The 20,128-nt window shown below is 37.0% G+C and overlaps 1 protein-coding gene across 2 annotated transcripts in view; it reads right to left on the bottom strand.

Annotated features, from left to right (window-relative positions):
- Window positions 1–10,269: 10,269 nt before the first annotated feature.
- The window catches only part of LOC127427341 (receptor-type tyrosine-protein phosphatase epsilon-like), a 101,816-nt gene continuing 91,957 nt past the window's right edge, over window positions 10,270–20,128 (bottom strand). For both annotated transcript variants that reach the window (XM_051674899.1, XM_051674902.1), the window contains 11 exons: window positions 19,992–20,111; window positions 18,705–18,868; window positions 15,940–16,075; window positions 15,213–15,362; window positions 15,005–15,098; window positions 14,301–14,377; window positions 13,579–13,713; window positions 13,360–13,485; window positions 11,951–12,102; window positions 11,659–11,794; window positions 10,270–11,247 (listed from right to left, as the gene is read on the bottom strand). In XM_051674899.1, the coding sequence (XP_051530859.1) occupies window positions 11,173–11,247; window positions 11,659–11,794; window positions 11,951–12,102; window positions 13,360–13,485; window positions 13,579–13,713; window positions 14,301–14,377; window positions 15,005–15,098; window positions 15,213–15,362; window positions 15,940–16,075; window positions 18,705–18,868; window positions 19,992–20,111 (1,365 nt within the window). In that variant the 3' untranslated portion in view covers window positions 10,270–11,172. The remainder of the gene's footprint in view (window positions 11,248–11,658; window positions 11,795–11,950; window positions 12,103–13,359; window positions 13,486–13,578; window positions 13,714–14,300; window positions 14,378–15,004; window positions 15,099–15,212; window positions 15,363–15,939; window positions 16,076–18,704; window positions 18,869–19,991; window positions 20,112–20,128) is intronic.

Genomic DNA, 20,128 nt, shown 5'->3' with positions numbered 1-20,128 from the left:
AATGAAAACACTGCATGAAGCTGTACAAAAGCTGGTGTGTTAGAGACACACACAAAGCCGTTTGAAAGGAGTCTACACTAAGAGCTAACGGCGCGGCATGACACAACTAGATCGCTGCCATTGTAATTAACAAAACTGTCTTCGGAATTGGAATACTAGCTTACAACTTATTGAAAAATGCATAGTATGTACATTACGCATTATGACACTCTAAATATTTAAAAGGTTTCAACTAGGGATGTGCACGGTTACCATTTTTAACATTCAGTTAACCTTGAGGTCTCATGAACGGAGTCGGGACGCGGGAATAAAGAATGTTTATTATAATGGAATTTCCTCAAACACTACTCAAAACAGCAGCAAATAAAGTGCACAGTGAGCTATGAGTCTAAATAGCACAATACATACATCTTCAAATGATAACATCGCGTATTAAAGTGCAAAACTAAAATAATCAAACTGTCACTACCTGAACATATCCGTAAGGCAACGCAAATATTATCATGTGCATGATATCACACTGCTGCGGTTAAATAGCCTCTTTGGGGTGCTTTCATTTTTAAATGGTTTAAAATCAAATTGAACTGAACTTGTCTAATTATTGTACTCAATATGCACACCAGAGCAAAAGGAAAAAACACAGTATTACTGTTTATCAATGGATGAACACAAAAGCATGTTTGAACAGCCCCTAACTCGCCCTATACTTGGAAAAACTGACCAAAACCCGGCCGGAAAACATGACCATTTGTTGGAACTCGTCGAGCTCGTTGCAGATCCGTATTGCACGTGTAGAATAACCAAATAGTGATTTTGATATTCGAATAGTGGCGCTTCGAACTGTTAACTGAATGTTGACTATCCATGCACATCCCTAGTTTCAACTGATTGTTGTCACATGACCTCATCACATGATAGTGGGCACAGTTATCAAATTGGAAATACACACAGCTATTTTACATTTGTAATTTAAATTTGAAAAAAAAAAAAAAACATTTGTGGGATGCAGTATTCTGTGCAGTATGCTCACATCCTGCTATTTTGGAAAATATTGCATTTAGAAAATATGCATATTGAATTTTGGAAACTGCATCATATACATACTATATACTGCAGAAATAGTATGAATAGTAAGCAGTGTTGGGTAAGTTACTCAAAAAAGTAATCCACTTCAAATTACTTCTTTATATTTGTAAGGAGATTCCTTTACGGAATACTTCATCGAATAAGTAATCACATTTCAAATGACTTTACTTTTAAGTTACTTTCCAAAAAACATTTCACTGGTGTTTTTTTTTGTTTTGTTTTTCTCAATAAATACAAAACAATGTTTATATGTAATCTGATTGGAGGAATTTAAAATGTAATGTGTAACATTACTTTTTTACAAAAAAAGTTATTAGATTAGAGTAACTAATTACTTTGTATTCAGATTAAATCCATCAGTGTAAATATGCAATTCGGAAATAGGGCTGCAACTAATGATTATTTCAAATATAACGATTATTCGAACAACTAAACGATTATTCAGGCTGTCCTGCTACTCTAGTTAAAATGCGTCATTAGTGGAGCTGAAAATGATCTCATTTTGCATCCCGTTAGATAAAACGACTATTCGATGACAAAAATATTATCGAATAATCGTTTTAGTCCTAATTCAGCTGCATGATATCACTCTTTTGCATGTGATTGCACATATCTTTGGAGTGCAAAGATATATGTTTTAACACTTATTCTTTACAAAACAGTTTCTGGTAACAAAAAAGAAAAAAAACAAAAAAAAAAACCCCCCAAAAAAAAAACAGGCTAAATTTTGAATAACATCCTACTATTTTTGCAGTATATACTATGGTATGTTTACTGTATGTCACAGTATGCAAATTATCTGAATAATACAATGCACTGCATGTGACCTTCTTTTTCCAACATGATGAATAACCTGAAATAATATCAGCTGGGATTATTTTACTCAAAATTAGACTGAAAATGCAAAATAACTGCTTGTATTTGCGAGGTGATAACCGGACGCCACTTGCTGAATTAAACAAGCAATATAATGAGGAAGACTAGGCAAGAAAAAATGCACAGCCATTCATCATAATTATTTTTGACATTTGCAACTAGACATTAAATCAAAGAACAGTAATTTGACTCAAATTTGAAAGTCCATTAAGAAGCTGAATAGCAAACTGTTAACTGTAGTGTTGTTTGTAATCTGTGACCTTTAGATTTTCTTGAGGAGCCTGATAAAAAGATGTGATTTTGCATCAGTTGTTTACCACCCTGTTTACAAAAGTCTTCCAAATCAACTCTCATTGTTCGTCTCCTCAAAGGGATTTATCTTCTCCCAGAAGAAATGTGTCAAGATGCCGTTCATTCAGCAGGATAAAAGTGCAACCTTTCTGTGCGTGGTGCACTGGAGGCCTGCGAGAGAGAAATCGAGGGTCTGCAGCTGCGGCCAAAGCCTGGGGAGACATTCCGGTGGTCTCCCGACGGCGTTATCGCTGTATGCCACTGTAACAGGCAGCCAGTGCACAACAAAAAGTCATTCTGTACTTATTGTTCCCTCTAATTGTGCTCAAGACTTGAGATAAGTGCACTACGTGATGGAGAATTTCAGCGACGACCCTACCTCCCTGAGTAGCATACACACACCCGTTAGCGATGTGTACGAGGGGGAGTGTGTGGCATGGGCACTCAAAGGCACTTGACTTTGTGCCATCTGAATTAGTGGTGCCTTTTCTTATTTGTTTTGATGGACAAATCGAGCAGCTTTCATCCCTGCATACTTAAAGATGACACCACAAACTGGCAGCCTGAGCTATTGTTCTAGTGAGCATTTATTCAACGCTGCACTGGCTCGCTCGCATTCATTTGAGTCAAAAGAAAGGCCGTTCCCAATTTAAAGGCGTTTATTAAAATTCAGACTAGCCATTACACGGCAGAGCGTGGGGAGAAACTGCGCAAAAGAAATGAACATGCTGGTTAATCAAAAGTTAATTGTACAATTTTCATGTAGATGAGCGCGGCATATACATGACTCCCTGCTCTGCGATTATTGAAATAAATAAACAAGACTTCTAGAAATGCGGTGGGACTTTGCGGCTGGTAAACAATCAGGCCGAGTTTAATTTGTGGTAAACAAAGTGATTATCCACCGTGGGTATGGAAGGAGAGGGAAAGGTTAAATGAAATTTGCAAATGTACAGATACAAGACGTTTTGTGTTGGAGTCGAGCAATTACAGAAGCGCTTTAATGAAGCAAGGTCTGGCATCGGGGGAGCCGTTCCGACTTCTGACGACCTACACAACCAGTCGCACTTCTGAGGAGCACATTAGAGCGAGAATTTCAGAGAGAGAGGAAGAAAAGAGAACCAAGAGCAAGCGTGCATAACCAAACATATGCACAAACACCTGTGATAGGGCTGTGCAAAAGCCCATATTTTCAAAATCTGGGCAGCTTTTCGAAAGTTTAAGTTTAAGTCTAAACTAAAGACTCATACACCTAATTTACACCTAAGACCAGGCATACACCTAATTTGTCCTTCAACTCACAATTAGGCTGCTTTAGTTAGGTCTGCCAGAACCAGAAACATCTATCATGCTCTATAACTCTGCGTAAAATTGAATGGCATCTACGCTAATATTATTCTATTCATTATTCTAATATTATTCATATCCCGAGGTTACCAGAGCCGGCCAGATCCAGCTCCATTCCTGCTTGGTGTCGGACTCCACTGCTATGTGTCTCTGAGTGATGATGACTAAATGCAGCTGGTGCTACCCAGACATCACTTCAGTTTTTTACGATGGACTTCAGAGGATGAACTGATGCCAACTCCAACTGTAAAACATCAGATACTTCATATGCCACTGCCTGAACCTTGGATTTAGGATGGACCCCACCAAACCTCACCGAAATGACCTGCCGGTTGAACTGCGATGCACCTCATTGATCTCTGCCTGCATCACCTTTGTCTATTGATGGACTACACTCTTAAAATGGAATACATAGACTATCGGTTAATTGCCAACAAAAGCCTTCATCAGCCAACTAACAAAATAAAAATGCATCTATGTGAACTTCTGCAGTTAATCCAGGCTGGACTTCAAAGACATTAGTCATTAATCTTTCAGTTCATTAAACACTGACCCTTAACACTTACTTAGATTACTAATCTTAAATCATGACATGCACTGCACATAAATAACTAATATTGGCATTATATTCATGCTGGTTAGCCAGAGGGGAACTGGCCCCCACTGTGAGCATGGTTTCTCCCAAGGTTATTTTTCTCCATTAACCATTAAGTTTTGTGTTCCTTGCCACAGTCGCCTTCAGCTTGCTCACATGGGTTCTAAATACAATTATTATTTAATTATTTAATTATTTAATTTTTATACACAATTTACAATTAATAGATAATTTAATAGATATTACAGTTTAATTTTTTGTTAATGCATGATTTTCTGTAAAGCTGCTTTGAAACGATGTGTGTTGTGAAAAGCGCTCTACAAATAAAAATGACAATTTGGCTTCGGCTCTAAAATACGGGACCAGTAGCGGTTCTAGCTTGTATGGCGCCCTGGGCGAAACCACTTCAACACACCCCCAAAGTTGTTGCCCGTGGGGGGGGAGGTCTGTGTGGGTGCCTCGTGCCATCCCCCCCCCCCCCACACACACACACACCGCCCCCCACCACCGCAAGATGCCGCCCATGCCTAAATCCACTACTGTACGGGACAATAGGACGTCTACATTTCGGCTAAAATACAGGGCGTCTGCGCTAATACGGGACTGTTGGTAGACTACATGCAGGGTTGGGAGGGTTAAATTTTTTTAAATGTATTCCACTACAAATTACAGAATACATGCTGTTAAATGTAATTTGTAACATATTCCGTTAGATTACTCAAGGTCAGTAATGTAATCTAAATACTTTGGATTACTTCTTCAGTACTGGTAGATTTTTTTCACTTGTTTTGACTATAAAAACTCTGCCAGTACAGTAAGACAAAATACACGTTAAAAATACATTCTCTGAAAAACTTAAATATCTTATGCAGTGTTGTTTCTAACACAAGATTAATCAAATTGATCTTATTTTAAGGATTTTTAGATATTTTTACAGGAAAATAATACAAAACTTATTATCAAGAATAAGATTTTTGCCCTAATATCAAAGGTCTTACTAGAAAAAAGAAATGATGATCCAACATGAATTTTCTTGATTATTTAATATGATTGTGCCTGGTAACGTGCAAATAAAGCAGCTAGAAATAGCATTTTAGCTTAGCGTAAAGCTAACAATTTACACAAGGTTTATTTCTATTTCTTCTGCTCCAAACTTACTTCAAACTTACTTCTCTGTCTGCTTGTATGAATGTAACACATCATAAGAAAGTGTTTCACCGCTGTTCAAATGCACTTTGGATCACATCATTTATATGTATAAATGTTTTCCATCTGAAAGGACGAAATATTAAATGAAACAAATGACAATAAAATGCAAAGTAATCTCTTCAGTAATCAAAATACTTTTTGAATGTAACTGTATTCTAATTACCAATGATTTCAATTGTAACTGTAGTGGAATACAGTTACTTATATTTTGTATTTTAAATACGTAATCCTGTTACATGTATCCCAATACTCCCCAACCCTGACTACATGGTATATTTGTACTTTTAAAAATGATTTTCTCACACCACTGGGCTATTTAAAAAGAACTGGTGAAGGCAAAAAAAAATAAATAAATAAATAAATAAAATAAAAGATTAAAATGCTGAAAACTTAAGAGAAATGGTAACCATCTTAGGGGACCTACACATTAACAAACCTAAACATTTCCCTTATACATTCATATATATTTTAACCTCCAGTCTTGATGTTGATGCACACGTCCATGGACATGTTTCGTGACAAACACCCATTCACAGTGCAGTATGCACAATCACACACAAACAATGAATCCTTATAATTCATTTTGTTCACTTTGTTGACTACCTGGCTCTGATAGCAAATTAAATCCCCTTTCATCTTAAGAGACGGCTTCATTTATTTTTAACTGCATTTGAACACACAAACTCTGAACTGCAGTCCCATACGTGAGGCGTGTTGGCAGAGCTCAGCCCCTAATGCCCAGCTCGATTAGGGCACATTTTCTCAGCTGGGCTTTGGAAGAAACGAATCCACATTTTCATGCTAACCTCCTACAGTTTCTTATTCTTCTGTACGAAATTAAAATTTCTTAAAGCACTTTGGAAAAAGCCACGCTGAGAAAAGTGAGAGCTGAAGTTGGATTGGAAGGAGCGAGTATCTGCCCCTGGAGAGGCACAAGTGCTTATGAGTGATTCTAAATGCCAGGGTCTTTGTTATAACAGCAAGTTTTAGATTTAAATAACAAGCTCTAAACTGTACGTTTATGATGTTACCTTCCAAAGACAGACAAGAGCCCAGACAGAACATAATAGGAGAATAAATCAAACCAACACACGTACATACTCTTCAAACCAATCAAAACAAACAGCAAGCCATTCTGTGAACTTAACAGAAATGTTTCAGGATGGGATGGACAGAATGTGATTGTAAGCAGGTTGTACAAGGGGTATGTTCAAGAAGAAAACGTCGTAACAATGACTGTATAACGTTTTTCTCAGAGAGGGCGCCATTTCTTCAAAGACTGTATAGGCCTCAGCCTCGAGTAGATTCATAAACATAACAGCTAAACGGCGACATCTACTGGATGAAGCACAAAAACACATCATGGTATTAAGGTCTTTGTCAAAGCGCAAGTTTTTGCTTGTGTAATTTTTCACGTCAAATGCTATAATTACATATGTATATTTTTTGTCCATACACACACACACACACAGGTGCATCTCAATAAATTAGAATGTCGTGGAAAAGTTCATTTATTTCAGTAATTCAACTCAAATTGTGAAACTCGTGTATTAAATAAATTCAGTGCACACAGACTGAAGTAGTTTAAGTCTTTGGTTCTTTTAATTGTGATGATTTTGGCTCACATTTAACAAAAACCCACCAATTCACTATCTCAACATATTAGAATACATCATAAGACCAATAAGAAAAACATTTTTAGTGAATTGTTGGCCTTCTGGAAAGTATGTTCATTTACTGTATATGTACTCAATACTTGGTAGGGGCTACTTTTTGCTTTAATTACTGCCTCAATTCAGCGTGGCATGGAGGTGATCAGTTTGTGGCACTGCTATTCTCTATGGGGTTCAGGTCTGGTGAGTTTGCTGGCCAGTCAAGCACACCAACACCATGGTCATTTAACCAACTTTTGGTGCTTTTGGCAGTGTGGGCAGGTGCCAAATCCTGCTGGAAAATGAAATCAGCATCTTTAAAAAGCTGGTCAGCAGAAGGAAGCATGAAGTGCTCCAAAATTTCTTGGTAAACGGGTGCAGTGACTTTGGTTTTCAAAAAACACAATGGACCAACACCAGCAGATGACATTGCACCCCAAATCATCACAGACTGTGGAAACTTAACACTGGACTTCAAGCAACTTGGGCTATGAGCTTCTCCACCCTTCCTCCAGACTCTAGGACCTTGGTTTCCAAATGAAATACAAAACTTGCTCTCATCTGAAAAGAGGACTTTGGACCACTGGGCAACAGTCCAGTTCTTCTTCTCCTTAGCCCAGGTAAGACGCCTCTGACGTTGTCTGTGGTTCAGGAGTGGCTTAACAAGAGGAATACAACAACTGTAGCCAAATTCCTTGACACGTCTGTGTGTGGTGGCTCCTGATGCCTTGACCCCAGCCTCAGTCCATTCCTTGTGAAGTTCACCCAAATTCTTGAATCGATTTTGCTTGACAATCGTAAGGCTGCGGTTCTCTTGGTTGGTTGTGCATCTTTTTCTTCCACACTTTTTCCTTCCACTCAACTTTCTGTTAACATGCTTGGATACAGCACTCTGTGAACAGCCAGCTTCTTTGGCAATGAATGTTTGTGGCTTACCCTCCTTGTGAAGGGTGTCAATGATTGTCTTCTGGACAACTGTCAGATCAGCAGTCTTCCCCATGATTGTGTAGCCTAGTGAACCAAACTGAGAGACCATTTTGAAGGCTCAGGAAACCTTTGCAGGTGTTTTGAGTTGATTAGCTGATTGGCATGTCACCATATTCTAATTTGTTGAGATAGTGAATTGGTGGGTTTTTGTTAAATGTGAGCCAAAATCATCACAATTAAAAGAACCAAAGACTTAAACTACTTCAGTCTGTGTGCATTGAATTTATTTAATACACGAGTTTCACAATTTGAGTTGAATTACTGAAATAAATGAACTTTTCCACGACATTCTGATTTATTGAGATGCACCTGTATATATATATATATATATATATATATATATATATATATATATATATATATATATATAGAAGTGTATGACTTTCTTTATTCTGCAGTTCCTTTCAGTGCAAGCGAATGGTGGCAAGGTCCAAAGGTGAAGGTCCAAAAAGTACACAAAGGCAGCATAAATGTAATAAATACGACTCCAGTGGTTTAATCCATGTCTTCAGAAGCAATATCATACTGTAGGTGTAGCTGAGAAACAGATCTATATTTAAGCACATTTTAACTATAAATTCTCCTCCCTACCCAGTAGGTGGTGATATGCATGAAGAATTAGAATAGCCAAAAACAAAAGAATGTGAAAATGAAAGTGGAGATTTAAAGTAAAAAAAGGACTTAAATATGTATTTGTTTCTCACCCTGAAGACATGGATTAAACCACTGGAGTCTTATGGATTACTTTTATACTGCCTTTATGTGATTTTTGGAGCTTCAAAGTTTTGGTCACAATTCACTTGCATTGTATGGACTGACATAGCTGAAACATTCTTCTAAAATCTTCATTTGTGTTCTGCAGAAGAAAGAAAGTCATACACATCTGGGATGGAATGAGGGTGAGTAAATGAGAGAATTTAAATTTTTTGGTGAACTATCCCTTTGTATATATATATATATGTGTGTGTGTGTGTGTTTTAACATAAGATTTGGACGCTTCACTGTGTGTATCACTCCGCTTGTGTTCCTGCCATTCTAAATAAAAGTGTAAGAGCAATGCAGATGTGTTAAGCACTATCTGTCTCTTTACATGTAATATTTGACATTGCATATTTTAGCCAGCAGGTGGAGGCAAATGACAATTTTTGTGTGTAAATGAGCCAGTTGCGGTGACCTGCATTGAGTCAGTGTCAGTCAGTGTTTTCATTCATCGCTTAGATTAATACTACATTACTTAAGCTGGGAAATAGCTTTCAACAGCTTTAAACTAACAACTTCAGCATTAAGGCTCATCACAGCTGAGAGACACATCTGACTGATTAATTACTCAAAGTCAAGGCGCTTACCTGTTACTGAAGAGGACATACTGTTCAAAATGGCGGAGGAGATTGCGGTTTTTATAGTGAATGACACTTGCGCACCAGCTACCGTAAAATAGGGAGGAATACCCCCGCTTGGACGGCTATTATTCAACAGAGAAAATAGGATGAATTTCACCAAAATTACATTATCTTCAGAAAGCTGACTAACAGACTACAGCATCATCAACAGGTGATCGCACCGCTCTCTCTCTCTCTCTCTCTCACACACACACACACACATCCTTGTTTCTCCAATAACACGTTAGAAACAGCACAAGCTATGATACTAGTAGTTCTGAAGTGACATTTTTGAGAGGCTTGGATGCATCATTTGGCTTGAACCAGCAACGGCAGATTCTGATCCGTCATGTATGAAAGTAATTCCATGCACAGATGCATTTTTTATGACCGTACTCAGATTTTCTAATTGTTTTATTTACTTAAAACTTGCAATCGTGCTATATGGCCTTAAATCAGCACTGCTGTGATTACCTACGGCACTTGTAGTGCTGAATTAGGGCCATATAACATAATTGGGAGTGTGATATTGTTTATATACAATAGTTAAACGAACAAGTAAATAAATAAAAAAAAAAATATATATATATATATATATATATATAAAAATAGGAAAAACGGAGTACGGTCACAAAAAAAAACGCATTTGCGCATGGAACTACTTTCTTACGCCACAGATCAGAATCTGCCATTGCTGGTTCAAACCAAATGATGCATCCAAGCCTTCGTTAGTAATACAAAAATTTTCAAACTATTATTTTTATTATTATTTTTTAGCCAATTTTAAAGCAGACTAAACCTTTAATTTCCCATTAAAGCAAACCTGAAATAAGACATAACAAATATGTGATCTCATAATGCATTTGTTCATTTATTTGTAAATCCTTGGCCTTGTGCAAGGCAACAATCAGTGATATGTGCTTTCAAAACCTGTGCTGATTTCTCAGGGAAACAGAGGCTGGACGTTTAAGGTCAAAGGTCATGACACTCATACAGTTGTTCTTCTTTCTGTAATGTGCAGGATCACCTCCAATGTAAATTCTTGCTGATGTTACATGTAAATGTGCTTGTGCCTTTCTTACTAACAATGCATTAGCCATATCATGTAAAATTAAAATAATCTCATTTAGTCTTTTCATTTGAGGAGTATATTTGCTGCTTTCAAAAATGAAAAAAAAAAGTCAAAAATGTTCACATTTGTAATGGCTGACGGGCACAATGTTATAGAAAGGAACAAAAACAGCTTTTTGACACAATGATATCTCATAAAATGTAAGACAGTAACTCTGAATAAATACAATCACACAAAACATTCACGTAAACACTTTATCTCGCAGGATGTCCTGTCTGCAACAGTGCATAAATACATAACACCTACAGCTTTTCAAACTCTACATGAGTCACTTATTAAAAAAAAATAATAATAATTAGTTGGACAAACAAAGACAAACACTATTTTACAGTAATAACAGAAATTGGAATGATCCATCATAAGAGAGACAATTTAAGACCAAAACAAAACAACCCATTAAAATATGCAATAAAGGAGGCAGAACAATTTACAGTTTTTAAAAAAAAAACTTTAGTAGCCTTAGTACAGTATATTACAGATAGATATGGTCTTTTAGTAACACTGAGGAGAAGTGCATAGCAAAATAGAGCGTAATTATCTTCCAGTCGCGGTGTAAAATCCCGATCGACCGGCGTGTAAAAAAGCATCCAACAACTCAAACATTTAAGGCAGATTAGATCATTTAAAATTGGCATAGTCTGAGAAAATGTCGACAAAGTCCTGTACCACTCTGTAGCAGAAGTCGTACTGTTCCTGCAGAAAGAAAGAAAGAAATATTATTGTTGCTGTAAAATCATTATAAATAATTATTTTGTATAAACTGATCATCATATACATATTAATCATAAAAATCTCATTAATCATCAATTACTTTGTACTATTTTTATTAAAGCATATTCAAATTAATACATTGAAACACCTTCAATCAGTTGTTTTCAGACTATTTCTGTGATTTGGTTTAATTTCTTGCAAAATGACAGTGGTGCCTTGTTACAGTATCGCAGTTTTAACCTTGTTAACTGTATAACAAGTACAATAACTATAGTAACGTATTCTGGCAGAAACTATGATTACTATGGTAAATGTTTTTAAAGGACATCTTGATTCATTCTGTATGGAAATGGATAATTAATATTTGTAATAAAGAAGGTTGAGTAAACTGACCACTGTCTGCACCATGTGTGGCCGCTGCATTCGTAAACTTTTCACCGTCTGAAACACGTCCAGCAAACCCTCGGCTTTCACTCGCTCCAGGATATTACTGAGAGCGATAAACGTACCGGTCCGACCTGCTCCCGCACTGCACAACACACACACACACACACACACACACACACACACACACACACACACACACAAAGAAATAACAAAAAAAAGTCACTGGTTGAGCACAATACCAAAATGTATTACAAAACAGAAACGTAACACAGTTTGAGCTTGCGTGTTTGTAAGTTACCTGCAGTGCACGACTATGGGGTGGTTGCCCGACTGTTGCTGTTGTTTCTGTACTGATGCGATGATGTCAATCATTCCTTTCCCTTCAGCCGGGATCCCGATCTCTGGCCAGCCGTGGAAATGAAAGTGCCGCACCAAACGTGTCTGTTTATCCTATTTAACACACAAAAACACACATGCGGCTTGATGAAAACTAGAAAAATTGAGGAAAGAGCAGTGTTGGTGGAGTCTAATTTCAACGTTATTAGTTACTGTAATATAATTACCTTTTTAGTCAATAAGTAGTTTTACGTAGTTTTAAACTCTTGTAATTAGTTACTGACTTTCAATTACTTGGGTTACACATATTTCTAAAATATTAATGAAGAATGCATTCAAAACATGAATTATGTACAGTACGTCTTTTTGCGTTATATAGAAACATTTTGAATTTGTTGAGCGGAAAAACAAACTGTTCTGTGAAAGGTGTTTTACAGAGTAACTTACTATAAAAGTAAAGTATTTAGTAATGTAATTTGATTACTGTTTTACAGTAAAGAAGAAATTAGTCATTTTTAGTGGATTATGTTTTTGAGTAACTTACCCAACACTGATAATGAGTAAATGTCCACACAATAATGTTAAAGGGATAGTTCACCCAAAAATGAAAATTCTCTCATTTACTCACCCTCATACCATCCCAGATGTGTATGACTTTCTTTCTTCAGCAGAACACAAATTAAGATTTTTTTGAAGAATATCTCAGCTCTGTAGGTCCATACAATGCAAGTAAATAGTGTCAAGAACTTTGAAGCTCCAAAAAGCACATAAAGGCAGCATAATCCATACAACTCCAGTGGTTTAATCCATGTCTTCAGAAGCGACATGATAGGTGTGGGTGAGAAACAGATCAATATATAAGCCATTGCTTATAACAAATCTCCACTTTCACTTTCACACTCTTCTTTTGATTTTGACGATTTAAATTGTTCATGTATATCGCCACCTAATGGGCAGGGAGGAGAATTTATAGTAAAATATTGATTTGTTTTTCACCCACACCTATCATCTTGCTTCTGAAGACATGGATTTAACCACTGGAGTCGTATGGATTACTTTTATGCTGCCTTTATGTGCTTTATTGAGCTTCAAAGTTCTGGACACCATTCGCTTGAATTGAACGGAACTACAATCGTAGTTTATTGTTCAGCAGAAGAAAGAAGTCATACACATCTGTGATGGCATGATGGTGAGTAAATGACGAGAGAATTTTCATTTTTGGGTGAACTATCCCTTTTATGCTTCAAATATTCAAATGTTCTGACATCTACTGTATAATAGAATAATTTCCATTTACTGTAGGTTATTCGATCTTTTATTAGTAGAAACAGCACCAATACAATCATACTGCATGCAAACACACAAACTCACCGGGCCATATGTGAGCACTAGATCTCTGAGACTGAACGTGTCACACAATGTGTCTGCTTTAATTTCCACGGTGAACTCCCCGTACGTCACCGAGTCTTCAGAAGGCCAGTACTGAAAACACTTGTCCTGCAACACATACAGTACATTTCCAATTATAAAGATGATAGGATATGTTCTAGTAAGTTGTGCAGGAGTGTGTGAACATGTGGATTTGTGAACCTGATCTCTCTCCTGCAGTTCTGTCAACATGACGATTGAGTGACACTTCCATTCCCACACCATCCTCCAGAAGTCATCCACTGTGTGTGACAGAGGACCCTGGGTGGCGATAAAATAGTCCTTCTGCCGGTACCCCTGGAAAACAATCCATAAAACGTATGTGAAGGTAATTATAATGGTAAATGGATATAAGGTAAAATGATTCGCAAACAAACATAGGGAGGTTTTGTGAGATTTAGCGAACTTCTGGAGACAATTTTGACCACAAAGTACATCAAAGTAAACTCACACACACATTCAAAGTCATTATTGATCCTTTCTATTTTCTTAATAAATGCAGCAGGGCTATTTGCACTCAAACAGTCTGGTGAAAACACTAAAAATGAGTTGCTGCAATGGTATAGTGTGTAAAGATGGTGTGGACGGACCCAGGTTCGATTCCCCCCTTTGTCCCACTTTTCCCCATCCTGTTTCCTGTCTCCACTCTTAATATTTCCTTTAATACTACTTATAATAATAAATAAAAATGGTCTCATAGTGATTTGGTCACAGTGAAGGTCGGGGAGTTTAAAATAAGGTTTGAGCCGGGTAAATTTAACCATGGTTTTACTATAGTAATATTGAAGTAACCATGTTTTTTGGCAGAAGATGTGCGCAAAGAAGATGCTTTTTGTTGCTATTTGCAGTTAGTGCAAATAGGTGGGGGGTCATTAAATACTTACATCAATGAAAGATGCGTTGATATAATCAGTGAACTCTTGACCTCTTTTCATAGATAATATTACTCTGTTAAAGTCATCTGAAAATGAACAAAAAAAGACAATGAAAAATCTAAATTATGTTATTGGTCCCTGCTGTGAGACACTGAACATAAAACCCCTGGTGTTTTGAACGAAATGTCTCACGATTACAAGTAGACACAAGCAGAAGAGGAAAAGGAGGAGAGATTTCTGATTAACTTCCTTGTAACAGCAAATATTTGACAGAAACTCAATTCAGTGCTCTTAAAGGGCTAGTTCACCCAAAAATGTCATTATATACAGATGGTCATACAGGTTTGGAACAACATAAGAGTGAGTAAATGATGACATAATTTTTATTTTTATTTTTTTATTTATTTATTTTTTTGGGGGGGGTGAAATATCCCTTTAATAGAGTACAAATAAGTGAAGAGGGGGCACAAGGAAAATCCAGGGCAGTGGTTCCCAAATTGGGTGCCGCCACGACTGGTTTGGGGTGCCACGGAATCTCTGCTCAGTTCAATATGTTATTACCCACACGATATTAATGTAAACAGCCATTAATATTTTGCAAAATGTAAGCAGACAGGACAAAAATGCCCCCCTTTGACCAAGCCATGATTTCTTCTCTGACTGTTTTAACCAGAGTCTTTCATGTTAATGAATGCAAATCATGTTAAACTCACATGGAATAATCTGAAGCACTCTGTTTTTCTTCATGTTGGCCGGCAGGTTGCCCATCCTCATGTTTTCCTTCATGATGCGCATGTTCGTCAGTTTCTGCATTAAAACCAGCGTTAAAAATGACAGTGATGATGCAGTAAAATAACGAACAAGCATCCATGTTGTTAATGCATTTATGTTCCATTAGTGTCAGTAAATCTCCTCTCTCACCTTAAACTCCTCCTCCAGGCCCACACGGTCCAGCGGAGCACAGGTGTTGTGCAGTTTATCCAGGTGTCCCTCTAGAGAAGACACGTCCAGCTCTGTGTCTCCGTATAGGAAATACTCCAGCAGAGCTTGATAGATAAATGAGTACTGCAACTGCAATACACATATATTGAGAGGGATACAAACCATGATCTCATATTCAGGATACCTTCAAATATGTATAATATCAAGCTTTTTGGATGTGAAATAACTATTTCAGTCGTAAGATGGCTTTGTGTAAGGACACATTCCAGCACAGGACAGATCGTGACTAAAGATCAACCGATATGGACTTTTCATTGGCTGGTTCCAAAATCAATATTTAAAGAGCAGTGCGACTGATGACCATTATAATATAATACATGCCCAAATATACATAATGCAATGTAATGATAGCAAATGCTGAAACAACATGAATACTTATTTTTTCACTCAATATTTTGTCAAAATTCACAAAAATAACCCATTGACAAGACTATCGGTAGATTTTGGAACTGACACAAGGGTAGGCAACACTCTTGTTTATCAGCCATGTAGAGACAGTAAAGAGATTCAGTGAATAATGACTTACATTTCAGTCTATTCTCCACACAAAGCTGTCGTATGGCTTTATAAGACTTACAATATGTCCTTTTTAGAGCTTGACAGCCCCTTGTCGTTGTGTGCTTACATTGCTTTTCATTTTACTCACGTCTGTCTGAATGAGCTGTGATCTTTGCTCTCGTATCCGTGACACGAAACCGAACACGTCCACCTTCTGTTCTGTGTACATCATGTCAATCATAGCATCGATGACAATGAAAGTTCCTGTCCTGCCCACCCCAGCACTGGTAGAGAGACAGCACAAACAGACTTCATAATTTGACTCATATTTAACATGTAATCAAAATTGCACATTTCCTGGCATTATTGTGCAAAAAAAAAAAGTTTGTCTTTTTTTGCTGACATGACCAAGTCTTTTAATTTTTCAACCACCTGCCATATAGTGACCATGTTTCACCTCCCATCAATTCCAGATTAATTAAATCAAGATAAATGGGTTGTGTACGCCATTTCATTTTCAAACAATGACTGTTTTTAATACTCATTCTTGGAAAAAATATTAATTTCAATCCAGTTTTAATTGTGTATTGCTTTTTGCAAGACATGCTGTATTTACAGAAAAAAACAGTGCTTTAAACAGAACATAGATGATTAAAAAAGCAAGAATGGGGCCTGGGTAGCTCAGCAACTATTGACTGACTACCACCCCTGGAGTCGCGAGTTCAAATCCAGGGCTGCTGAGTGACTCCAGCCAGGTCTCCTAAGCAACCAAATTGGCCTGGTTGCTAGGGAGGGTAGAGTCACATGGAGTAACATCCTCGTGGTTGCGATTAGTGGTTCTCGCTCTCAATGGGGTGCGTGGAAAGTTGTGCGTGGATCGCAGAGAGTAGCATGAGCCTCCACATGCTGTGAGTCTCCGCGGTGTCATGCACAGCGAGCCACGTGATAAGATGCATGGATTGACTGTCTCGTAAGTGGAGGCAACTGAGACTTGTCCTTGGATTGAGGTGAGTATCCATGCCACCACGAGGACCTACTAAGTAGTGGGAATTGGGCATTCCAAATTGGGATAAAAAAAAAAATTAAAAAAAGCAAGAATGTGCTATAGGTTGAAATACAGTTTATGAGGGAAAGTCCTGTTTGACATAAGTTTAAACGATCCCTTAATATTTGTGTAATTATGTTTGTCAATTTTTTTTTTGTGCAAAATTATGAACATAACATAAAACAGCTTTCATTAAGTATTTTAGCTTTTATAAACTAATTGTATCTGAATAAATGCACAATTGTAAGTGAAGAATCTTTTTTTTAGATACACAAAAAGTGAATCAAAATTCAGCCTTTTTTCTAAATGCATGACCATATTATTCACGATTCATTGTTGCACATTAATCAAAAGAGAAAAAAAAAAGGCTTTGTGATTTTTAATCAAAATACAATAACGATAAAATCAAGTCTCGCCCTACATGTTTTTTTCCTTGAATACCCTGTTTGACTCAGAAATGCATCTCATAACGGAAGTAAAATAAAATGCATACACTATTTCATGCTTCCTTAGAGTCATTAATAGTTCATTCATTACACAAAACTATTAAAAGAGCATGAACACATTTTAATCTAGCTGTAGATTGAAGTAGGAAAATCCTGTCTGACACAAGTTTAGACCATCCGAGAATGTGAGTTTGATGATTTTGTCAAAGTTTTTAGTAAAATCAATGCACATCAACAGGTTCAACTAATTTACTCTGCGAGTGAAGAACGTTTTACACACAAAACAATTTTAACTGTTTAAAGGGATAATTCGCCCAAAAATGAAAATTCTCTCTTATTTACTCACCCAAGATATACCAAGTGTGTATGACTTTCTTTCTTCACCAGAACACATTTGAAGTCAAACAGAAAAATATCTCAGCTCAGTAGGTCCTTAAAATGCAAGTGAGTGATGGTTCATAGTTAAAAAGTAAATATTGATCTTTTTTGCACCAAAAGCGATTGTTGCACTTTAGAAGACATTAATTGAACCGCTGGAGTCGTATGGATGACATTTATGCTGACTGTCTGTGATTTTTGGAGCTTCAAAAGTCGGCTCACTATCCACTTGCATTTTAAGGACCTACTGGGCTAACATATTTTTCTATGTTTCTTCAAATGTGTTCTGCAGAAGACAGAAAGTCATACACACCTGGGATATCATGAGGGTGAGTAAATAAGAGAGAATTTTCATTTTTGGGTGAACTATCCCTTTAACTGTCAAAATATTTCTATTGCAAATGCTTTTACTTGTAAATGCTGGCACTAGAGGGCACCAGCGGTCAACAAGACAAATATCCAAACCCAATACATTCCCAAAACACAGTCAATGGGGCTTTTCATTGAACTGAAGTGTTTAGTATTGCTGATGCTGCATTTGGTTGTTTAGGACACAGGAAGAGGGTAAAAGGTCAAGACTATGACACATACACTAATGACTTGAAAAACAGACAGAGCATTGTGTCTTATGAAACCCGGGCATTGACCTACATTAATTTACATTATGTATCTGACCAATCAGCAGCAAGAAAAGACCCCAGTTCACCTAACTCAAATCACATGCTAATCGTTCTGAATAATGTATGTCATTGTCTGATAATATACATTATGCATGCGTGACAGACATCCCCAGACTCACGCAAAGGGTCAGTGAGGTTGCAAATATAATGAGATGGAAGTTATGTAAAATTTGTCCTTTTTCTGAAAGTTTCAATTGTAATGTGAGAGTTATTGTTGCTCTTTGCTGAAAGTGAAAAGTCTGGCACTTTAGATCCAGATGTCTGGGCTCCTGAGAAGGTGTAATGATGAAATTATATTATACTGTCAAATATGTCTCTGTTAAAAGTACAACAGTCATTTCATTTAGGCTGAAAGCCGTCCTACCTGCAGTGCACCACGATGGGCCCGGCGTACGAGGGATTCACCTGCTTCACTTTCTTCAGGAACTTGAGCATGCCAATGGGGGAGAAGGGGACGCCAAAGTCAGGCCAGCTGGTGAAGTGGAGCTGCGTGACAAGACGGGGGTTTTTTGAGCCATCACTGGCTTGCTGCGGCGGACACAGAGTGAGGCGAGTGTGAGATGACACAGGAAGGAAAATATATACACATGTAAAAACTTGAACAAACTGTATATGAGCGGAAAACACAAACACACTGCTTAGAACATAGCACAACTGTTAAAGGAATATTCCGGGTTCAAGACAAGTTAAGCTCAATTGACAGCATCTGTGACATAATGTTGATTAATTCAAAATTAATTTTGACTTGCCCCTCCTTTTCTTTAAAAAAAAAAAAAAAAGCAAAAATCGAGGCACTTACAATGGAAGTGAATGGGGGCCAATCCACAAATGTTAAAATACTCACTGTATCAAAAGTATAGCCACAAGACAAGAGTGTTAACATGAATTTAGTGCGATAAAATCACTTACTAAAATTTTTTTGTGTAAAATTATAGCCAATTTTACAACTTCTTTGTAATGTCTTCAAATCCTAAAGCCCTAAAATGACTGTAAAAACTATGATTTGAACAACTTTACAGCTCAAATAACACATGAGTTTTAACAGAAGAATTAATGTAAGTGCTTTTATAAAATTATAAGCTTCTTATTTCTGCCTTAAAACCCTCAAAAATTTGGCCCCCATTCACTTCCATTGTAAGTGCCTCACTGTAACTTTGATTTTTTTCTTTCTTTCTTTTTTTTTTTTTAAGAAAAGGAGGGATGCATTGGAATTAATTTTTGAGGTAATCAATATTACGGCACAAATGCTGTCGACTGAGCTTAACTTCTATTGAACCCGGAATATTCCTATAACCTTACCCCTAACCCTAAACCTAACCCTACTCCAATCCTTACCTTAACCCCTAACCCTACTCCTAAACTGACCTGTACCTCAACCTCAGTAGCAGCAACTGTGAATCTTGTAAGATATTTGCAGAACAACATGTAGGTACACAATAAATACATTGTAATGTATGTATTTTAAAGTTAGTACATAGTAGTAAAAGGCACCTAATAAAAAGTGAGACCCTTCTTTTTGTGAAATGATTTTGGACACATGAAAAGATACAATTATTATAATAATTATTATTATTTTGTCCCAGGAACACAGCATGCATAACATCTAAAAAGACAATGTGTAAAGACAGGACTTCAGTGTATTCAGACTTACATATTGCACACAGAATTTGCGTATCGTGTAGTCCACCAGTACAGTGAAGTCTTCTACAGCAACACGCACACTACCATACGTCCAGCATCCCTGCTCAGGCCAATACTGATAACACTTATTCTAAAGAGAAAGAGTGT

This window comes from Myxocyprinus asiaticus, chromosome 36 (assembly GCF_019703515.2).
Source record: "Myxocyprinus asiaticus isolate MX2 ecotype Aquarium Trade chromosome 36, UBuf_Myxa_2, whole genome shotgun sequence".
Lineage (NCBI taxonomy): Eukaryota > Metazoa > Chordata > Actinopteri > Cypriniformes > Catostomidae > Myxocyprinus > Myxocyprinus asiaticus.
Note: the sequence above shows the minus strand (reverse complement) of the source record. Positions and strands in the feature narration are given on the sequence as shown.